This window comes from Pogoniulus pusillus, chromosome 32, assembly GCF_015220805.1.
Source record: "Pogoniulus pusillus isolate bPogPus1 chromosome 32, bPogPus1.pri, whole genome shotgun sequence".
Classification (NCBI taxonomy): Eukaryota; Metazoa; Chordata; class Aves; order Piciformes; family Lybiidae; genus Pogoniulus; species Pogoniulus pusillus.
The window spans coordinates 4207834-4230582 of record NC_087295.1 but is presented as its reverse complement, the minus strand read 5'-3'; the positions used below and the strand labels follow the sequence as shown (position 1 = coordinate 4230582).

At 44.8% G+C, this 22749-nt stretch overlaps 1 protein-coding gene across 21 annotated transcripts in view; it reads left to right on the top strand.

Annotated features, from left to right (window-relative positions):
- ARPP21 (cAMP regulated phosphoprotein 21) overlaps positions 1 to 22749 on the top strand; it is a 239183-nt gene that overhangs the window by 151973 nt on the left and 64461 nt on the right. For 12 of the 21 annotated variants that reach the window (XM_064169992.1, XM_064169988.1, XM_064169986.1 and 9 more), the window contains 5 exons: positions 5219 to 5327; positions 7182 to 7283; positions 13590 to 13627; positions 15602 to 15661; positions 19469 to 19701. In XM_064169992.1, coding sequence (XP_064026062.1) covers positions 5219 to 5327; positions 7182 to 7283; positions 13590 to 13627; positions 15602 to 15661; positions 19469 to 19701 — 542 coding nt within the window. The remainder of the gene's footprint in view (positions 1 to 5218; positions 5328 to 7181; positions 7284 to 13589; positions 13628 to 15601; positions 15662 to 19468; positions 19702 to 22749) is intronic. The other 9 variants (XM_064169998.1, XM_064169996.1, XM_064169995.1 and 6 more) reach the window with 9 other exon arrangements.

Sequence of the window (22749 nt, the reverse complement as noted above, 5' to 3'; positions counted from 1 at the left end):
TTTCTCCCCACACTCAAGTGTTTAATTTAATTAGGGCCATGAGGATGCTTAAAGGGCTGAAGCAGCTCTGCTATGAGGACAGACTGAAAGAGTTGGGGCTGTTCAGTCTGGAGAAGAGGAGGCTTCAAGGTGACCTTCTTGTGGCCTTCCAGGATCTGAAGAGGGCTTATAAAAAAGCTGGGGAGGGACTTTTCAGGCTCTCAGGGCATGCCGGGATTCAGGGGAATGGAGCAAAGCTGGAGCTGGGAAGATTCAGACTGGATGTGAGGAGGAAGTTTTTCAGCATGAGAGTGGTGAGAGCCTGGAAAGGGTTTCCCAGGGAGGTGGTTGAGGCCCCATGGCTGGAGGTGTTTAAAGCCAGGCTGGATGAGTCTGTGGCCATCCTGATCTAGGGTAGGGTGTCCCTGGGCATGGCAGGGGGGTTGGAACTGGCTGATCCTTGTGGTCCCTTCCAACCCTGACTGATTCTGATTCTATGAATTTCTTCTCTCCTATGTAAATAGAGGTCTGTGGAACTGCATTAGTTTGTGCTGAGCCTAAGCCCAAGGAAGTGCCCTGTGCCTTTCTTAGTCCATGATAGCCACTAGCACTCTGCAATGCATTTTTAAAGCTGTCATTTGATTAAGCAGTGAATACCTGGTTAAGGCACTCAGGCACTTTTGGGGTTTATTTCATTACTACTTACAATGGTTGACCAGGAATCAAAAGCATTAAATAAGCACATAATGGGGAATTGTCCTTTAAAAGTGCATGTAAAAAACATGCCTGAGGGGCAAACTCTGGGTTGTTTTTTTTGTCACACAGAGATAAATTGAGAGGAACTCTGCTGAAGTAAATGAAAGTAGCTCACATTAAAGTCAGGAAAAAAAATCTTATAATGGATGTTGCTATCAAAATCTTAACTTTTTGTTTTCCTTTGGGAAACACAGAAATATTTTGTTGCTTATTCTGGCTCTACCACTTCCAAAATACAGGTTTCATTTTAAGGAATGACTCCAGGAAAATGTCTTTGAGGCCTTATTTAAGTAAGGATTGCAGATGGCTTTTGAGTAACTGTAAAATGAGGAAGGTAAATGATAATGGCCAGCTTGTGAAAGAAAAAGCAGACGATAAACAGCCCCAAGAGGTAGTGGTGGAGCTTTGTTTTGCTCTAGATTTGTTGATTCTGTGTTTCACAAAATGACTGCATGGAGGGACCTCTGGAGGTCAGCTTGTCCAAACACCCTGCTCAAGTAGAGCCATCTAGAGCCAGTTGCTCAAGGCCATGCCAGGGATGAAGATTCCTCCACCTGTCTAGGCTGTGCTAGCACTCAGTCACCCTCACAGTGAAAGTATTCCAAGTACAGAGGCAAAAAACTTGGCCCATATCCTAAAGTGGCTGTTACAACAATTTTGCAACACAAAAATGAGACTGAAAGAGTTGAAATGCTCACTGGGTGAATAAGAAGGAGCAGAACCGCTATGGCTAGAGATGGAGAAGCAGTAGTAGCCTGAGATTTTGCCTGGATACTCTCCCCAGGTCTGCGCCTGATGTCCCAGTGAAGCATGCAGAAGTGCCTCCTGAGCCAGGAGGAAATGGTTCCTGTTACACATTCTATCTGGGAATAGGGTAAACTGGTCACTCAGCAACAAGTTGTTATCCATTGTCTCCCTCTTTTCACTGTGAAAGAAAATAGATTAGGAAAAGGTTTTCAAAGGTTGTCAGTGATGGGAGCAGACTTTGCAGAAGGACTTAGGGTTTCAGGTACTTTTTAATAGCAAAAGGTTTGGGTGCTGTGGGATGTGTGCTGAAGCTGGTTCCCTGTAGGTATCCTGAACAGAATGGCTACCTTGCCAAGCAGGATGGAGAAGAGATTCATGGAATGTTAGGGGCTGGAAGAGATCTCCAGAGAGCAAGTCCTACCTGCCCCTGCCAAAGCAGGATCACCTAGGGTAGGCTGCACAGGAACGCATCCAGGCAGAGAAGGAGAAATCCATCCTATCCCCCAGCCCTATCCAGTCAACTAGACCATGGCACTAAGTGCCTCAGCCAGTCTTTTCTTGAACACCTCCAGGGACAGCGACTCCACCATGTCCTTGGACAGCCCATTCCTGTGGCAAATCACTCAGATGCTCGAGGCCTCAACCAACTTAGCCTTGACCACCCCCAGGGAGGAGGCATCCTCAGCCTCTCTAGGAAGCATGTCCCAAAGTCTCACCACCTTCAAACCATTCCCCTTTGTCCTGTTGCTAGACACCTTTATGAAAAGTCCCTCTGCAGCCTTCCTGTAGGATCCCTTCAGGTATTGGGAGGCAGCTCTAACGTCTCCCCATTTACATACCTTCCAATTAAATGTCCTTTTCTGAGTTTTATTTTTCATGTTTGAGGAAGGCCTGCAAGTTGACATGCCTGAAGATGCTTGTTGCTGTGGAATATCCTATTTCTCACTTGACAGTCTTTGCATCCTTAGTAACCAAGCTGGTCATGCAATTTGCAACCTCAGTGCAACTCTGGGTCACCATTACCAGTGATGACTGGGAGAGGAAGACCTTCTTCAGGGTCTGATGGTACCATGGTGCTCTGTAAAGCTCTGAGAACCTCTCTGCCCAGGCACACTTCCTTTCACAACTGCAGATTAATCACTTAGTGGGCTTGTAGATTCATTTCATCAATATTGGATCATTAGTTTAGGCTGGATGTTAGGAGGAAGTTCTTTGCAGAGAGAGTGATTTGCCATTGGAATGGGCTGCCCAGGGAGGTGGTGGAGTCACCGTCCCTGGAGGTGTTGAAGCAACGCCTGGATGAGGCACTTAGTGCCATGGTCTGGTTGACTGGATAGGGCTGGGTGCTAGGTTGGACTGGATGAGCTTGGAGGTCTCTTCCAAACTGCTTGATTCTATGATTCTGTGATTCTATGTTGCTTGATCTGAGGCTTCTCCTATCATCTTTTGACAAATGGTAACAATGTATAAGCAGTACATGAAAGGAAAATGGGGTTTTAAACATGAAAGTAATGCTCTGAAGTATGAAACTCTTGTTGCTTAAATATGTTAGTAGTTGGAGGAGACATATTCCCAAATTGCTTTTTCAAGTTGTTTTTCCACTCCAGTTTTTTATTACTTCTTCTTTTCTTCCCCCCCACCCTGCCCCTGCATTTTAAAGCCCCAGTTATTTATTGTACTGGGTATATAGTTTATTAGGTGCTCAGCAGAGAGTTCACAGCCATAAATTTTACACTGGTAGTATGGTTGCAGAAAGTTTATTTGTGCTTTAGGATATAAAAGCAGGGAAAATAATATTCCTTAGCTGGTCCTGTCACAGCGAAATATTGGAGGGAATGAATCTTCATTTCTGGCTGTGCAGACAGTGCTCATTAATGGGAGAAAAGGCAGACCAACACACCAAGCAATCCATTAAGGGGGTTTTGTATCTTTTCTGTTTATGAGGAACCATCACAAACGAACCTGTAGGTTAGAAAACTACACCGTGCTCCTCTGGGCTTCCCCAGAAGGTGGCGAGTAGGGCATCCGGACAGTCCACTGATTCTTCTATGTTGGGCCCTGTATCTGTTCCTGTGGGTGATGGACAAAGGTCTCTTGAGTGCTCAAAAATCTGTGGAAATGGGGTGGTACATTTTGTCTCCTTGTCACTGAAGTGCAAATTGCGAGCGCAAGTGGGAGTCTTTCAAATCCATGCAAGAGAGAGAGGCAGGAGAGCTGCTGCCTCTTAGTATCATATTTCTAATGGTTCAGGATGAATGTTTGCTGTGCATCTGACAGTGAATTGTACTGGAATGTAATTACAGCTAGAGTGTGTGCTGTGCTTTGATTTGAAATACTCTGCTAATTAGCGAAGCACAAGTCTGTAGCAACAAGGTGGGGGCTGATTCTCACATCCGCTTTCGTTTTCCATTCTGGAATGAGGTGAGGCTGAGGTCCTCTCAAGTTTGTTGAGCATGTTATTTGCAAAGGCACAAACTTCTGTAAAGTCTGCCTTTCGGTTTCTTCATAATTGGTCCACTGATGTGAGTGGCATCTTAGTGTCTTGTTAGGTTTCTAGACACGAGGATGTCTAGAGCGCAGAGTAGAAGGTTTCTGGTCCCCGACAGAAGCCTTTCAGCATGACAGTGTATTACTGCTCTTAACCAATTGTAAGGGTCACAGAGCACTGGAACGGGGTCCATAGAGATGTGGTGGAGTCTCCATCTCTGGAGACTTTCAAGGCCCATCTGTGTAGATTGCATGGTCTTGTTCTGGCAGGGGGATTGGACTCGATCTCTTTGAGTCCCTTCCAACCCCTAACATCCTATGATCCTATAATTCGTCCCCCTTGGTTGAATGGTAGCAGCATATGAATCCCATCTCAGTCCTTGAGGCTGTTGGCTGCCCTCTCAACACTGGTGGGGCTACAGACATAGGGGTTTGGGTGCAGTCTGGGGTGTTACTTATTGCCAGCTACGAGATAGCAGCAGTGACCAGCTGGGTGAAATGAGATGCTTCTTAAACTCTGATTGTCGTGCAAGGTGAGGTGACACGAGGTGCTGCTTTTTGTGCAAGCTGCAGAAGTGGCACAGCATCCTACCAGATGACGAAGCTGCAAGTGCTGAGCTTTAAATGAGTGAGGGTTGGCTTTTAAAAGAATATATCAATTCCTGGGTGGTTTTAAATCGGTGAACTAATTGATACTCTATGGTTGTTGTGGGAGATTTTTGCCACTTAATGGTGATGAGATGATATTTTGTTTAAGCAGAACGCCATCGGTCCCTCCCGGTACTGTTTCTGTTTGTTAGGAGTGAGGAAAGCCTTGATTTTGTTCCTAAGCTTGCTCTCCGTTTTTCCATACTTCCAAAGGTGGATAGGCTTCACTTAAGCAGCAGCGCTGCAGGAGGTGACAGCTACCGAAGGGAGCAAATTAACATACAGTATGTTAATTTGTTTTCTCTGTCCTTCAGTCACACCGAGGAGAGCCTAAATATTTCAGTGACTGAGACTTTGGATTCCCGCTCCTTGCCACACAACAGCAACAACAACAACAAAAGCTATTTATAGCAATAACAGTTAGCAGCGATCCAGCAGCCTCAGACGGCTATAGGCAGTGTCTCCTCCTGACCGCAAATGTTAACTGCTGTTGCACTGAATGCCTCTGTTGAAAAACAAAGAGCACTGAGAAAAAAAATAAAAGATCAAAGCAAAGCCAAAAGAAAGATTTTTTTATTGCTATGTTTTACTTTGCTGGCAGACCAGAGCAAAGGTTTTCTGAACATTTAAAAGATGAAAAAGGTGAAGAATCCCAGAAGCGATTTATCTTGAAGCGAGATAACTCTAGTATTGATAAAGAAGACAATCAGGTTGGTTCTCGGTTCGAGAGTTGCTGAAATTTTGTTCTGTTTTCGAAGGTGGGCTGACTGATGTTATTGTTGTTCTTTTGTTGTTGCTCTCCTCCTCCCCTGCCCTCCTGCTCCCCTGCCCGCCTCCTCTGGCGTACGTACCCGCCGCGGGGAGCATCGAGCCCCGGCGTGGCCGCTTCAGCCGTGGCAGTGTGTGGGGTTGCATGGGTGGTTTGCTTGGCGCAGGACTTGCTGCATGCCCACGGGAGGGGGAATGCCAGCGGCTCTGGGCTGCGTGGAAGGCTGTGTCAGTCGCATTTCCCAATGTCTCGCCTAACTACGGCAGCTGCTCCGCTCCCTGCAGCTCCCCGCTTCCCGTTGTACCCATTCAGAGTTGGATTGCAGTATGGATCGACAGTAACTGACGTAGTGTCCCCCCCACCAAAAAAAAAAAGAGAGGAATAAACAAACCGAACGTTGCAAACACAAAATGTGATGGTGAGGCCAGGTTATTTTTCTTTGAATTTCTCTTTTAAACGATCCTAAAGTTTTGACAAAAAAGAAAGGAGCTTTATCTTTCAGTTCCCTCCCTCCTCCTCTACCCTCACCACCTTTGACTGTCTGTGTAACTTACTTGCTTGTCGTGCATGTACTGTGGCAGACGTTCCCCTTCTGTGTTGCCTGTGCCATAACACTACCTTAGCTTAGGCGAGCCCGATGCGTAGGGGAGCGCCAGGGCCGTGCGTGTGTTTGTTTGTGCTGCCTTGACAAAGCGGGGGGTGTGCTGTGTCGATCCAGCGCAAGCTGTGTCTGTGGAATCTATTAACAAACAAAATAAAATCAAACACACGAACAAAAGGGTTCTGCCATCAGTTGGTTCTTAGGAGAGAATTCTCACAGGTAAGAAGGCAGAGTATGCTTTCTTTTCTTAGTTTATGTTGGTGGAGGGACCTGCCAGTGAGTCTCTCACTGCTACACTCCTCTGTGTTTTACAGTAAAGAGCTGATCTTTCCTGTCTTTTAATTCTTTTTACTTCCTCCCCCCCCCCCATTTTTTTTCCCCCTTGACTTTGACTTGTCTATAGCAGCCTTGCCTGTTATGCTGCATCTGAGTTGGCTTAAAAACAAGCCTCAAGCCTTTTCAGGGTGTGATGAATGTGGAGATCAGCCAAAGGCAAGCAGCGTGACGAGTCTCACCAGCTGCTGGGTTGCAGGGGGAGAAGGAGCAGTGCTTGAGACCTGATTGCCAGTGAAGCATTTCTTGCCAGAGGTCCTCTTTTCCTCACCTCTCTCCCACAGCACAACTGGTTCCTGCATTGTGGTTTACTGAGAGGCACAAATGGCCCTTCTTTCCCCAGCAAAACCGATGTTGAGGGTTCCTTATTGTGTGGAAATGGTTACAACTGTCGTGACAAATATTTGGGACTTCTCTTCCTTGTACACACAGACTTTGGTGGGTTTCTTCTAGGGTTTGCAGTTGAGCTTTGGCAGCCTAGTTTCCTCCTCTTTCCTCCATGTCATAGGTAGTGCAGTGCTGCCTGCCCTCCTGCTCCTTGCAGGCAGTATGAGAGCTGAGAAACTGTGGCAGTTGAGACCAATGACATTCAGGCTTGGGGTGAGAACACCCACTTTTAGGACAGCGGGTCCACAAAAGCCATGCAGAAAGCCTCTCTTCAGCCACCTGCTCTACAACCCCACTTGCATTATCTCACTGAAAACCCGCAGGTGCCCAGCCTCCCAGGGTGCAGGAACGATGGTTATCGTTTTCATGCTTCATCTGTTTAAGTGAACATTTATTATTCTCAGCTGACAGTTACTTAATGGCAATTTTTAACAGCTCAACTTATATAACCCTCCTGGTTTTCTTTCTGCTCAGCAAAACAGAATTCTTCCATTTAGAGATGACAGACGAAGTAAATCAATTGAAGAGAGAGAAGAGGAGTATCAGAGAGTGAGGGAGAGAATATTTGCACAAGATGTGAGTAGTTGTTTTAATTGCCTCTTCAGTGCCATACCTTTGCCAGTAGTCAGACAGTCTTGCCCCCCTCTGACACAAACACAGCAGCTGGACTTGCCCTGTGGAGCTGGAGGTGACAGGGAAGAGAGGAGCTTGAGAGGTGTGGAGGTTGGCTTCTAGGGAAGGAGATGATGAAAGTTGCAGGGAGAAGGGCAGAGGAGAGCTCAGGCCTAGCATGTTGTCTGGAGAGTGCTTACCTTGTTTCTTTGAATGTTCATGTGGTCTAGATTTCCTTCTTTTTTACCTTCCCTTTTGCTAAACAAAGAGCAGTGATTTAAAGGGACACTCTCAACATTTTCAAGTAGCTGTTTTATTTCAGATTTGTGTCGAGCTGGATCATATTTTCGTCTTGTCCTTCTGCAGAGCCTCCACATGGTTTTATTTCTTTGGACCGGTGCTGTAGCACTAAGATCCTAAGCATAAAGAAAAGCCAGAGGTTAAAAATAGAGTTAGGTGGTTTGAAATGGCCAATGAAGAAGCTGTATTTCTGCCATCACAAAGAGATGGTTGTGTTGCTTATTATTTTATTCTGAAAGGAATAAAGTTAAGAGATTTTACTTCTTGCCTCTATCAAAAAAATCAGAACTAGAACAAGGTGCATTGCTAGAGGAAAACACTTCAGAAGGAACTGTCTGTGAGCAGCACCTCACTTTCCTGAAAAAAGGAAGAAAATTGCATTTTTTTTGTAGTACTGCAGTGATGAGGTCCTATTTTTTTTTTTGAAAGTCAACATTTCGTTGTCATTTTATTGTTCCATCTTGAATCTCAGTGAGAGCTGTGCCCCTTAGATGAATATGGGAAACAAACCGACTAAAACCCTTACTAAAACTCAGATTTGGCAGTGTGCTTTTAAATGAAAACTGTTGGTATGCTGCAGGATTAATTGTATTATTTTAGATGCCCTTTTTATTTTGCTCTAGTTCTGGAATTATGCACATCAAAGTTAGTTTTCTTTAGGAGAATACATTGGATAGTTTTAAGGTGTGTACTTGGAATAAGGAATTTTGCTTTTTAATGAATAATCTGCCCCATCTTTAGCCTCAGTTCTTCTTTCCTGCATGAGACAATTCCAGTAAAAGCAGAGGCCCTTCAGGTTACTCCTTTTTTTCCCAGCATGTGAGGCTTATGTAAATGCTATCATAGTTACCAAGTTTTTCAAGGACTGCAAAAGCCTCTCTACAGCCTGTTTTCTGTATGAACCTTGCTGTTTCTGGCTTATTGCAAAGGAGCTTGTGCGAAATGAAAGGGGAAAAAAAAACGTTTTGAGTATCAAAGCAGACTTCAAATGAGACAAAATGTTTAAAAAGAACAGATGGAAAGTTGTTGCCAAAATAATGCAGTTTCTGCCACAAGCAGCAGCTCGAAATGCCAGGCTGAGAAAGGGAGGTGGTTGGAAAGGTGTGCTGAACCTCCCTGCACAGCACACTTCTGTTTTTATCTTCAGATACCTGAGTTTTAAAGGCAGGCGAGCAGCGAGCATTTTAATGGCCCGCAGCAGGAGCTTGCTCTGGCCCATTGGGTTAGAAAGACCTCAGTAACAGTGTGGCTTGTGGCAGGCATTTAAAATGGATAGGGAGTGAGCATTTTTACAGATCAGCAGTGTTAGATGTCTCTCCCTCTCTCTCTCATACCCCCTCGTTTGCTCTCTCTCTCTCTGCTGCTGCAGGCATACTAGTATGGCAGTGCAGTGAATTTCAGCAAGCTGTACCAGCATTATCGACAGGGGGTTGTGTGCTAGCTGAGCCTTTTTGAGTGGAGCACTCCTCACAGTGGTGAGGTGTTCTTAGGAGGCTGTCAGTGGTTGTGGTAGTGGACAATGTCTTTCTTTTTTTTTTCAGTTTCAAGAAAGAGAGCAGTGGCTTCCTGTTATAGGTAGCCACTTATTGCATGTAAGACTTTATAGGTTGAAAGTCCTCTGCAATCATTAATTAATCCAATTCTCCCCAGGTTTCTCTGAGGTAGGTACCTAAGCCTTGTCATCCTCCAACTGGTAGATCTGGAATGAGAGACAGGGAGGGATTAATCATATGGTATTTTTGTTATCTCTATGCTGTTTGCATTGCTGTAGTCAAGCCTTTATCAGTGCCTTGCTTATGAACCTTAGCAAATGAATTACAGATACTTCCAATTAGAGTATGCATGAAGAGAGCTTGCATGAGAGGTCTCCAAAGGGCAGCCATGAAGGTCAAGAGTACTGCTGTAACTTGTTGCACCTAACACCTCCACTAAACGTGTCAGAGGTACCAAAACCTCTTTGACTAACCTATCAGCTCAAGAGTCAGAGCTCTGAACAAAATTCAGGAGGAAAAGGCAGTCTGGTTACAGGGGCAAAAAGAATTCTGTGCATGTTTCAAGTGCTGTGGAAAATGTCTTAACCCCACCCCCAGTACCAACAACCATTCCAACCAACCTTGCTTGCCCTTGCTGTGATTTTGCAGCACTCTGGAGTGCCAGATAGCTTCATTTCCAAGCAAGAAGATTTTAACAAACTAAATATCTTTGTGAATAATGCCATCATTATGGTAGTCCTTAGGATGATTAGTCTGATGTTAGTCAGTTGAAATGACATTTTCTGGCAAGTATTCCATCTGTTGTGTTGGCTATCATAAATTTTGACAAGGGGAGCTGGAGGTTTTAATGACTCTTGTCACGTGTAGAGTCATAGCAAGTGGCAGAGATTGAGAGGCATGCTAATGTGATATCTTAATAAAAGGATTGATGAAGAAACAAATAGTTCAGAAATGTTCTTTTAGTGAGCTGGAACAAGCACAACTACAAAGTGCACCTCAAACTTTGCCGGCTGCTGACATTAAAAGAGCGCCGTGTGAGCCTTGTTGTGCTCAAAGCTGTTTTCAAGGTTATTTTTAATTTCAAAGGCTACAAACTTCCTTTTTAAACATTTTTTTTGGGGGGGGAAATTAGCTTTATAAGAGTTTGAGCCTTTCACAATCAAGCAGGCAGCCTGGTGCATCTGGGCCTTGCAAATAAAGCTTCTTTTCTTAACTGCTTTTAGCAGGTCGAGAGGTAATTACCCACAGAACAACCCAAAAGAATTAATAAAAAAACCCCACCTGTTCTGTTGTTCTTTTTCTGGACATGAATTCAAATTGTAGATTTAACTGAGCATTCCAAATGTGTTTGGCTTTTAAGCATGCAGAAAATTGATTCTAAACACTAGCAATCAAATTATGTGGGGGGGGGGGGGAGGGAGAATTTCATTCTTAAAGGTTAGCACAATGTATAACCTCCTGAGCCAGAACCACATAAGGCCCATCCATTGTTCCTAAATGAATTTACCCAGCAATTGTTGTGTGTTCACTTGAAAAAAGAAAAGGGCTGTTTTCTTACAAATGCTAGTCTTGTCCACAGTACCCATGGAACTCATTAAAGGAAATAGACTCTGCTTTTCATTTTTTCTAGGGGGTAATGGTAATGGCAGGTTTTGACTAAAGAGTGAGTTCTGAAGAGCCAAATCTTTTAGATAAAAAATAAATCATCATTCCTCTGCTTTAGAAGGCACTGAGGATTTTTATCATTCTCTGTGTAAAGACAGTCATGAAAAGGTGACCTCAGGCTGTCCTATCCTTCTAGGAGGAAAAGACTAGGAAGAAAAGGGCTCAGAATTAATAAAAACAAAGCTATGCCTCATGGTGGCTACCATAAAACCTCTAGATACTGAAACTCCCATGCTGCCCTACAGAGCCTTTGTTTGTGGCTGCAGGTCAAGCAGTATCCATTAGTCAGAAGCCTAAGATCTATCACATCTGGTTAGCTGATAGGAAAATGACTACCTGATGGCATCCACTGCAGGATGTTGCTGTATGTTAATAGTTATCTGTGCTGGCTAATGTCATTAAAACCAAGAGCGTCAACCCTCTACATACTTAGTGCACTAGCAGAGCTGATGCATGTGTTCCAGTTGAGATTTTGAAAGGTTCTTGGAAATTGGAAGATTGAAATACTCATTTTACAAATGGCAGTCCTATGGAGCACCCTCATGGAAGTCTTGCATGTGGGGGTCTCTGAGAAGGCAAATTTGTAGGCTGTCTTACATAGCATTTTTGATTTTGTAGGTTTATTGTCAGTGTCTTTGAGTATACAGGAGCCAGGTGTTCTAAGAATGTTTTTGACAACAGCTGTGCTGTGTGATTAAGCTTTCCCGATGCTTTAATTTGAGCATTATTAATGCTATAGATCAGGAAAGTGAGTCCTGACCTTGTAGTAGCCAAATTGCTACCCAGAGCTGCTTAGCCATCTGATTTTTAGCAGTAAGAATAACATAATAAGAAAGTGCCTGTCTTCTCTGCCTCTCAGCCTCACACCTGTACTGAAAAATAGCTTCTGGGGAGTGTGTGGCCCTGTGCCAGCATCATCAGCCAGGAAGACAAATGGAGTTATTACAGACTCTGCTGTGAAGTCTGTAATATAGTTGATACTGGTTTCCATCAAGACACTGAGAAGGGATCAAGCCTCTCTCTGCTTGCTTTATAAAACAGAAATCCCAGATATTAATTCTGCTTTGTGTCTCAGTTTCTTTAAAACCTAGAAAAAAGTGAAACAAAATTAACACCTCCTCCAGACGGGTGCATGGCCTTTTGCTCTGGTCTAAGCAAAGGGTTTTTATTTGCTGCTCTGCAAGAGTAGGTGTGACCCTGCTTTAAAAATATGACTGAACCTCAAGGTGAAGACGTAGCTCACAGTTGAGGATGTACAAGCCCATGAGATGGTTTCACTGTGTTGGCAGGTAGATAAACTATGCTGAAGTCTGCACAGTCACATTTAATGCGGTGTTGTGCTAAAGAACTTAAAATGAGAGAAGACATTGTGTCACAGTTGTACAAAGGATCCCAGTGGTCTTAGGTCTTTTTCTAGCCCAGGATGAAAATCCTAGATCTGCTGTAGCTGGTGGGAATTTGGTCTCTGGCAATGGAGAACTTGCTCCTGGTATCACGAGAGCTACACTTGCCACCAGTGCAGCCCAGAGCCTTGCGTATTTAGTAGGAGCACAAGGTAGGAGCTCGCCTGGGAATCTCACAGAGCTGTCAGATGTTCCCTGATGTGGATGCTGGGTGGGTGAATTAGAGCTTCAGTGAGAAACTACATTGCCTTCTCTTAGCTAAATTCCTTCCTTGTGAAAATTGATGGGATAGCACTGGCTGCAGTACCCAGAGAAGGCTTTGCCCATGCATCCACCGGAGCACTGGAAATGAGCAGGGTGTTGCTGGTGTTGGCCAGAGCTCTCTGAGTGGGTGATTAGCTGACCCTTCTCCAAACAGAAACATCCCAGATCCACATATATCCCACACTAGCAAAATTTGACACAGCTACTGTTGGTGTTGCATTATTCTTTGAGCTGAGTCCTGTTACAAGATTAACGGGCATGATTGCTGCTGCCCTCCTCCCCTTGCCTGCCTTTTGTTCAAATTTAGTGCAGGCACTGACTATCCTTTCTTCTGTACCTCATGGAGATATAATCTAGTGACACTTGGTGTAGTGAACATGAAATAGGAGGGAAATGGAAAAATCAAAGAGGGAGAATTATTCATGGGAAATTGAGCATAGCTTCATTTCTCTGCATAAAGAATGAAGTCATGCTAAAAGAATTACACACTTGTCCATAGGATTTATTTCATCTGAGCCCTTCACCTTTCTCCAGATCTGAGTTCTCCAGCAGAGAACCATTTTGCTATGGACTATTATTGTTGATGATATCAAGCCAATTATCATCATTTTATATCTCAATGTGGGTATGACTGTTCCCTCTCCAGCTGTAGGGTGTGCAATCACACAGTATTGCTAAGTACTGCAGTATCTTCTCTCCCTTTGAAGAACTTGTCAGCTCTGCATGCTTTCCTCCCGTTTGTCCTTCTTACCTGCAGCTCTGTGCTATTCTGCAATCTCATTTTGAGGTGGTAGGGCAGACCAATGGCCGTTGTATTACGTAGGACAAATGTTTCTCCCCTTCAGATTGCCAGTGTTTTGCACATACTGCCTTCTTCCGATCTCAGGACTGAGACGTTTCAGTTTGTTCCCAAACTGAGACCCCCTCGTTGGCAATGTGTTGTAATGCATGGAATTTATTTTACTGGCCTGACCTTTTTCTTGACCCCTTTTTTCCCCCCCTCTTGTCTTCTGCAAATGCAAATGATGCATGAATTGAAACCCCCTTAAGCCTGAAGAGGGGGAGGTAATTCTAAACTCAAGGAAAGCGTTGGGACAGCAGAACATATCTAGAACGTCTGATACAATGCCTTTTTTATTTTTCAGTCAGTTTGCTCCCAGGAAAACCTTTTTGTGGAAAACAGGTAAAAAAAATAGCTGCTTTTTTTTTGTTTTCCCTTTTTCCTTTCTGTTAAACTCAGTTGTTTTGTCTTATCCATAGTTGTTTATCTTACCACGAAGCTTGTCGAGCAGCTTTGTAATCCGTATCATCTGCAGTGTTCTATGCTTTGGGAGGGGGGGGGAACGAGCTTGCCTCGCAGCGTTCTGTCTGACCAGAGAAGGTGTTGCTGCTGCTTCCTCAAGACTTTGCATTTCTGCTTTAAAACAAAGCAGGCTGTGGGAGGGAGAGGGGAGCCCACCTAAGGTTTCTTTTCAAATGACCAAGTCTGTCTCTGGAGTGCCTTTTTTTTAACTTATTGATCTTTCAAAAGCACTCCAGCAGTGGCTGGGTGATGGTATTTGTTAAACACTTGTTGAACCTGCTCTTCTGCGGGGCTGAGTGGCAGCACCGCCTCCACTTGTTGCTTGTGAAGGCTCACAAGTGCCCCCCAGCCCTGCTTTAGTCCTGCCTTGTAAGGAAATGTTAATCCCCCAGCCCAAGTGTTCGTTTGCATTGCTGCGGGATAGTCCTTGTGGATGGTCTTTTTATTGTAATAGCCCTCACTTAAAGCAGAGGGAAGACAAAAACTTAGTTAAAAGTAACAAAATGTGAAGTGTTAGCTCCAGAGCAACCACCAATTAGCTGAACTGTAATGAAAATCTTTGAAATTGTTCACCTTTATGGCAGATGAAAACTCTGGAATTTCCACTGGTGAGTGTGGGTTCAGTGCCAGCCCAAGTCTGTCCTGTGCAGGTTTTAAAACCATTTATCATGCCCTTGAAGGAGAGGTTTCTATCTCTGTCCATCCTTACACCTGTCCAGATGTTTGGATCAGGCTGTTCCCATAGAAAATGACTCCACAGCAATGGTTTTGCCAATCGACAGTCCTGTAAGTGGATTGAGGCAAAGCTCTCAGGAGATGATGACCATGGTTACCTAATCACCTTTATTCTGAGAGCCAAAGATGTTTCCTCAGCTGTTTCTTCTGTATCATTATATATATATAAAGTAAATCAAAATTGCAATAGAGGAACCAAAAAGCAGATGCTCCTACTTATCTATGTTTCCCTCTCTGGAGAGATTGAGACTGTAAACATGATGTAGTGGTTCATACTCTCATGTGAGTACGGAAGGTGCTCGGACACTGCATTGCTGAGGGTATGGTGGGGACTTGTGGGATAAACCTTGACTTCACAGCCACTCTTCCTCCCTTGGTTTATGCATTCAACCCCACACCTGTATGAAAGAGAAGGTAGCCAGTTCTGGTGTTTGCACTTGGTTCTCGTTGCTGGAACCTGTGAGCTGGCTGCCCAGCTTTCCTGGTGTGAGGGTGCATACCCAAGAGGAGACTGGTAAAAGGCCAGGTTGGAAACCAGGCTTCTGTTAACCCCTGCACGGTTGTTGTCAGGAGGGAGATTTCAGCTGCTTTTCCTTGCTGCATGCCTTACAGCCTTTGATTGGATGAAGCACTTAAACTCGTACTTGGGTCCGTGCACATGAGTGATCTTGTTGATTTCATGTGTTGAAAGTTAGGTATGTGTTTGAGTGCTTTGCCTTGCTTTCTGATCAGAGAGCCTGAGCATTCCTCTGAGCTGCAGAGATTTCCAAGCCATTTAGCAAATGCTCAGAATTATCCATGTGGTATTTTGCTGGCTGGCATTTTTTTATGTTCTTAGTAGGTGATGTTTTCCTGAACTTTCTTTTGGATGCAGATGTTCCTTGGCTTCTGAGAGTTACCTTGCTCAGTAACAGGATGCATTAAATGGCCTTCAGCCTCCCTGGCTGGCATTTCTTAAGTTCACAGTTAAAGAGGGGGCAGTGTTAGTTTTGAATGGTTTTTTTAAAGCTATTAATCTAGTGGAAATTGGAAAATGTTGCTAGAAATTAAATACAGCTCTACAGCTCATGAATCTGAATTGCCATGTCTGCTACCATAACCTTTCTTTTCACTTTTCAGTAGGCTGTTGGAAGACAGTAGTATATGCAATGACACCCATAAGAAAAGACAGCTGTTTAGGTTTGTATGACTTCATTACTATTCCTTTCCCACTAACCCTTGCTTGTGATTCTCTCTGAGTCCTCACCCATGATGGTTGTGGATACATCATTTTTCCTGCTTGGAAAAAAACGTGGAGGAAAGAGTTCTTACCCTGCTCATTCCACAAGGAGGTCACAACAGGACCCTGTTCTTTGGTTTGGCAGCCATAGGAGATTTTCAGCTGCCCAGCTGCTGAGACTGCCACAGTTTGAAGGACTGCTCTGACTGGTGGAAGCTCCTTTTGCTTCAGGGGACACAGTATCAAGTTGTGCCAGGGGAGGTCTAGGCTGGATGTTAGGAGGAAGTTGTTGGCAGAGAGAGTGATTGGCATTGGAATGGACTGCCCAGGGAGGTGGTGGAGTTGCCGTCCCTGAAGGTGTTGAAGAAAAGCCTGCCTGAGGCACTGAGTGCCATGGTCTAGTTGGTTGGACAGGGCTGGGTGATAGTTTGAACTGGATGATCTTGGAGGTCTCTTCCAACCTGGTTGATTCTATGATTCAAGAGGCACTTTCCACAGACTAGTACCCTGACTGACCATTTTTTCCTTTTGTTAGTTGATTAGAAGCTGAAATAAAACTACAAAGAGGTGAAATGAATTGAAATTCCCTTAGCTAAAGCAGCAATGAATCCAAACGTTCTCAAGTGAGCTTTGTCTAATGGTATCCACCTATGCATATACTTCTAAATCAGAACAACCTCCTTCTCCTGCTTTCTATGAAGAAGGCACTTAGTGCCATGGTCTGGGTGATTGATCAGGGCTGGGTGCTAGGTTGGACTGGATGAGCTTGGAGGTCTCTTCCAACCTGGTTGATTCTATGATTCTATGATCCCATATCCCAGGTTGCTTCCCAAGTCACAGGACATTAGGAAGATTGTTTTCACAACAAGAGTGGTCAGGGATTGGAATGGGCTGCTCAGGGATGTGGTCACCAGTCCTGGATGCATTTAAAAGTTGCTTGGATGTGGTGCTTGGGGATATGGTTTAGGGTGCACCTTATTGAATAGGGGTATTGGTTGGACTTGGTGATCCTGAGGGGTTTTTCCAACCGGAATGTTTCTGTGACTCTGACATCAGTAGGAGTAAGTCCATATTTTCATGGAGATATTTTCAGTCAGTTAACAAACTGCATCTGTGGAAGACCCAACATGATAGGGGACAGCATTGCTGTGAGTTGCTTTTAAAAGGCTCTCTTCCCACACCATGAACTCCCTGAGGTTCACTTTGTATCATCCTGAGCCGAGTGTGCCAAGATGCTTTTAAGTTCAGTAAGCTGCCACAAGTCTTAAGCAGAACAGGCAGAAGTAATGGGTGCTTTATGAAACGTGTCCTTCATCCAGTAAGGCGCTTGGATAGCTGGGCAGAAGAAGGGTCCTTACTGAGATGTCTCTGTGCATTGAGGTTTGCATACATAGCAGTGGTAGTTTGTGTCTGTTCAAATCTGCAGCATCTCTGTCGTGTATTTTTTCATCATGAGAAAAGGATGAGGGACTTTTTGACTCGTGCTTGCTGACTAGACATCAGCACAGCAGCCATGGAGGAGATGACAAGACTACATCAGGTAAGGAGCGGTGCTGGAAGCATCTGGAGCTGCAGCCTGTGGCCACAGGCAGACAAATTTTTATCCACAGATAACTGGAATAGAAAAACATTTTGTTTCTCCCCCTCTTTTCCATTAGAATATAAGAGAGTTGTTAATTTCTAAGCACAAGAATATGAAAGAGTCGATAAGTAATAAAATCATGGAATCAACCTCTCTCTGCCAACAACTTCCTCCTAACATCCAGCCTAGACCTCCCCTGCCACAACTTGAGACTCTGTCCCCTTCTTCTGTTGCTGACTGCCTGGCACAAGAGACCAACCCCACCTGGCTACAGTCTCCCTTCAGGTAGCTGTAGAGAGCAGTGAGGTCTGCCCTGAGCCTCCTCTGCTGCAGGCTGCACACCCCCAGCTCCCTCAGCCTCTCCACACAGGGCTGTGCTCCAGGCCCCTCCCCAGCTTTGGCGCCCTCCTGTGGACACCTTCCAGCACCTCAACACCTCTCTTGAATGGAGGAGCTCAGAACTGGACACAGCACTCAAGGGGTGGCCTGAGCAGTGCTGAGCACAGGGGCAGAAGAACCTCTCTTGTCCTACTGGCCATACTGCTCCTGAACCAGGCCAGGATGTCATTGGCTCTCCTGCCCACCTGGGCACTGCTGCCTTATCTTCAGCTACTATCTAGCAGTACTCCCAGGCCCCTTTCTTCCAGGCTGCTTTCCAGCTACTCTGTCCCCAGCCTATTGCACTGCCTGGGGTTGTTGTGGCCAAAGTGACCTTGGTTGGTTTTTTTTTTCTTTACATTTACATCTTAAGAAAAACTTTTAAAATTTATTTATTTATTATGTTGTTGCTTCTGTGCTGTTTCTCCCTATGCTTTCCCACTGTCTGGGTCTAGCAAAGCCAGCAGGTTAATGCTGCTGATCACATCTGTGAGAGGTTCTGATCACAGGCAAGGAACAAACCAGCCTGATCCCAGCTTAGACATGCTGCTCTTTCACATCCCAAGTGACACAGCTCTGCAGGTTGTCCAAATAAAAAGCAGGAGCTGTATTCAAGACAAGAAAGGGGACTAAAGGAAAACATTAGATAGAGTCCCATCTTTTTGATTTGTAGAAAGAGCTTTGAGCCTGCAAGGTATTATACTGTAAAATGAGACAGAAGGATGGAAAATGCCTTCTAAAAGCCTTCCAAAAGGCAGTGTTGTTAGAGGCACTTGGGATAACAGTTGTGGTGCACTAAGCTGTGCTAGGTATGCTGGTTTTGTCATTTTAGCAGCACAGTGTAAGCTCTTCACCATAAGTAAGCCAAATTGTCTTCCAAATTCAGCTCACAGCTTGCAGTGCTGTTACTTAGAGTACAGTGGGTGCTTGCAGCTGTGCAAGGCCAGGCAGTCTTTACCCAAAGACTTTTGTGATAACTGTGTGCAGAGGAGGGAAAAAATAAACATCTGGTGAGTTCTAAGTAGAGTTTTATCCCTGGAGAGTTTGGGGTCACTCTGGGAGGCCATGTGCTTAGGAGAAGGCTTTGGGTGGCTTACAGAGCAAATGATGAGTGGGGAGAAGGTGCAGTAGAAATAAGGAGAATGGGTATGAAGGAGGTGAAGTTAGGGCAAGAAACATTCTAAGTGGTGGACAGCAAAGGGAGGAGTAGTGAAGGATTTGCTGAAGGAAGAGACTGGTCACCAGCTAACAGAAATGCTGCCCCAGTGCTACGTAGTAGTGCTACGTAGTATTGCTGCATCAGCCCCATCCAGTGAAGTCCCAGAGTCACAGAATCATTGAGGCTGGAAAAGACCTCTGAGATCATCAAGTCCAGGCTGTGACCTAACACCATGACATCAACAAAACCTGCCTGGATGTGTTCCTGTGCAAACTACCCTAGGTGATCCTGCCTGGGCAGGGAGGCCTCGATGATCTCTGGAAGCCTCTTCCAGCCCCTAAAGTTCTGTGATTCTGTAATTCATATTTGCTGTTTGTGCTCTTTTAAAGTGTCTGTATGTAAATAAGTTATTAGAGTCTCCTCTTAGGAGATGTGCAGTGGTAAGTGCTGTGCATGTTAAAGGGTACAGCAGTGCTGGCTTACCAAAGGCAGGTGAGTACAGGGGTCAGATCCCCCATTTCAGACATTCTTTCACCAAGGCAGAGTGTTTTGCTTTTCTTTATCAGTGTCACTGCAGAGTACCCAGGATGGACTCTGCCCTGATGAGGTTTTGTCAGTGTTCAAACTTTTGTTCCACGGTGTCTGCAGGGGTAACAGAGACAGCATGGGGAAGGCATCTGGCAGTCGACAGAGCAGCACAGAGAACGAACTGAAGTGGGCAGACCACCAGAGGCCATGGAGCAGCACAGACTCAGACAGCTCCAACCGAAATTTGAAGCCAGCCATAACCAAGACAGCCAGTTTTGGTGGGATCACCGTCCTGACAAGAGGAGATAGCTCATCAAGCAACAGAAGTACCGGCAAACTGTCTAAAACAGGTAGCTTGTACTGTACTGGGTTCACCACACTTGTTCTGTGATGATAAGTGGCTACAATGGTACCTGCCTGAGGATGCTGTGTCACAGAATGGTTTGTGCTGGAATGGACCTTCAGAAACCTGGCCCAACCACTGTGCTTGGACCAAATGGTATCCTGGGGTGCATTAGTAAAAGTGTGTCCAGTGGGTCTAGGGAGGTTCTCCTTCTGCTTTGCTCTGCCCTGGTAAGATCACACTTGGAATACTGTATCCAGTTTTGGGTTCCCCAATGCAAGAAAGACAGGAATCTGCTGGAGGGAATCCTACAGAGAGCTATGAGGAAGATTAACAGATTTGAACAGACGAGTGGCACGTTTACTAGCCACCAGTCAATTGTCACCTCCGCAGTTAGCCAGGACTGCTGAGTACCCTTAGGTGGACCACATCTGGCCCTGCACACCTGTTTGTGTGCTAAGTGGTGCAGCAGGTCACTAATCATTTCATCCTGGGTTATGGGGACTTCATTCTGCTGCCTATCTCTGTCTCAGAGGTTTGGCTACCCAGGGAAGAACTGGTCTTACGATTAAAGACTGAGGTGGAGAAAGCAGTTGTTACCTCAGCCTTGTCCTTAGTCACTGTGTTTTTCCTGACATCCAATAAAGGATGGAAATTCTCCTTAGACCTCCTGTTGAGAAACACTCACATCCCTTAGCACAAGAGTGTCCGCAGCACAGGAGGGACATGGACATACTGGAATGGGGCCAGAGAAGACCCAGGTGGAAGCCCTCTGCTGTGAGGCCAGGCTGAGAGATTTGTGCTTGGTCAGGCTGGAGAGGAGAAGGCTCTAGAGAGACCTTCTGGTGGCTTTTCAGTGCTTCAAGGGCCCAGCAGAAAGCAGGGAACAGAGTTTTGAGCAGGGTCTGCTGGGACAGGACCAGGGATCCTGCTCTGGCAGGGGGGTTGGAATAGATGATCTTTCGAGGTCCCTTCCAGCCTCTCATATTCTGTGATTCTGTGATTCCATTTGTTGCCAAGGTATTTATAGAAACATTTCTTACTGTATTTTATGGCAGTAGCCAGATTAAGTTCTAGTTGGGCTTTGGCTCTCCTAGTTTTCTCCCTGCATAATCCCCTTCAGTTGCTTGCCCCTTTTTCCAGAGGTCATGAACTTTTCCTCTCATGTTTTCTTGCATTCCACCCAAAGCTCTCTGTTCAGCCAGGCTGGTGATCTTCACCTCCAACTTCTTTTACGCATCTGGAGGTGCTTCTGGCCCTTTCCAAGTCTTGTCTGTTGCTGTCATGTGAGCTCCGAGCTCCTGGAAGCTGTCTCAACTCCTCACAAGGTTTCCCTGGTTTGGAACACCCCTCCCCACCTCTCCCCCTGCCCCAAAACCCTATGCATTTATTTCACAGCTGTGAAGGAACCTGGCTTATTAGAAAGCTGCTCCTTCAGACCCTGCTTGTCATAAAACTGCTGGGGCCTTTTGGAATATCCTGCATTGGCTTCATAGTGCAGCTGCTTTATGTTTCCCTTGGGACTCCAGACAAAATGCTGGGTTTAGTATCTTAAGGTTCATCGAACCATGGAATATCTCAAGTTGGAAGGAACCCACAAAGTTCCCTTCCAAGACAATATTCTACTTTGGTATTATTCCATCCTGATGTATCTGCAATCCTGGCACAAATTTGAATTTGAACATTAGCACAGAGTAGTTGTTTACCTCTGCCTCAGTGCTAAGCATGAACATATGCAACACAGCAAACCCAGTCTGTAAGGAGTTCTGAAACTACACTGTTATTCTGTTTGTGTATAGGCTAAATAGGCTACAGAATGGAACCTGAAGGGTACAGTAGACCATGTTTTTATCTTCACATTTCTTTACCTCCCCATGACTTTTCCCATTGAATCAGAATTCAATTTCACACACAGGAGTTAGGGAGGAAGCACAGGTTCCTAACACACTTTTTTCCCCTATCATCCACCTTCAGTAGAGTGGAGGTAAATGTATTTCTCTGCAGCATCCTATTGCTGAGGTGCAGAGCACTTGAAATGGTGTCAAGGAAATTCAGTTTGGAAGGTTGAAACATCTAATTGCAGAAGAGAATTGCAAAACCTGCTTTTAAGTAGCTGTTTTAGCACTAAAATCACACATTAAAGGGTGCACTTAGAAAATGTATTAAAGGAGAGATCTCTGAAGCATGCCCAATACTTGTAAATGCATCTGCACTCTGTATCCACCAAACCCCAAATTGCTTTCAAATACAAGCTCTTACAATACATTTTTAAAACATCAGTGATCTCAATATTCTGGGTTCTTAGCAGAGCAACTGCATATTGTAAGTGATTAGACTTTAAGCCAAGTGTTTAAATCTGAAAGCTACTTCAGGCACATGAAGAATGAAAAAGAAACAAAAGGAAGCAATGGAAGAAAAGAGCAAGATTGAATGTCACAACAAACTTACACCTTCCAAGCCAGTCACACAGAGTTGAGCTGTCAGTCAGCCTAAGGGAAGTCATAGGAAGTAGTACCTGAATCATTCTTTCTATCCTTCTCTCTAAAATGTTACTGAATGGCATTAAAGCAGAAAATGAATCATCAAAAACTAGTGGGCAAATCTGACACTTGGCTCTGCCTGGTTTGTGCTGGAGCTTCATTACTGCCTGCTGCAGTCATAGGCAGTGCTGGGTGTTCTGTAGCTCAGCACACATTTAAAGCTGGATGGTGCTTTTGTTCTGGGGGATTTTGTTAATTTTCTGCTGTCTTTCAGGGGATGTTGTTTATTTTCTGTTGTCTTTCCCACAGCAATTGAAAGAGGATGGCAGAAGTATAGCTACAAATGTCAGGCAAGTTGCCCTGGTAGGGTGGCAGATTTTGGTAGGCACCCATTATGACCCAGTACTTCTGTTCAGAAAGTATTCATCTGTTCCCTCAAGTGCTTTATGATTCACAGGAACAAATTGAAAGCAGTTTTATTTGTCTTGCATATGAAATTACTCATTAGTTGGCCAAAGTGTTCTTAGAATCATAGAATCAACCAGGTTGGAAGAGACCTCCAAGCTCATCCAGTCCAA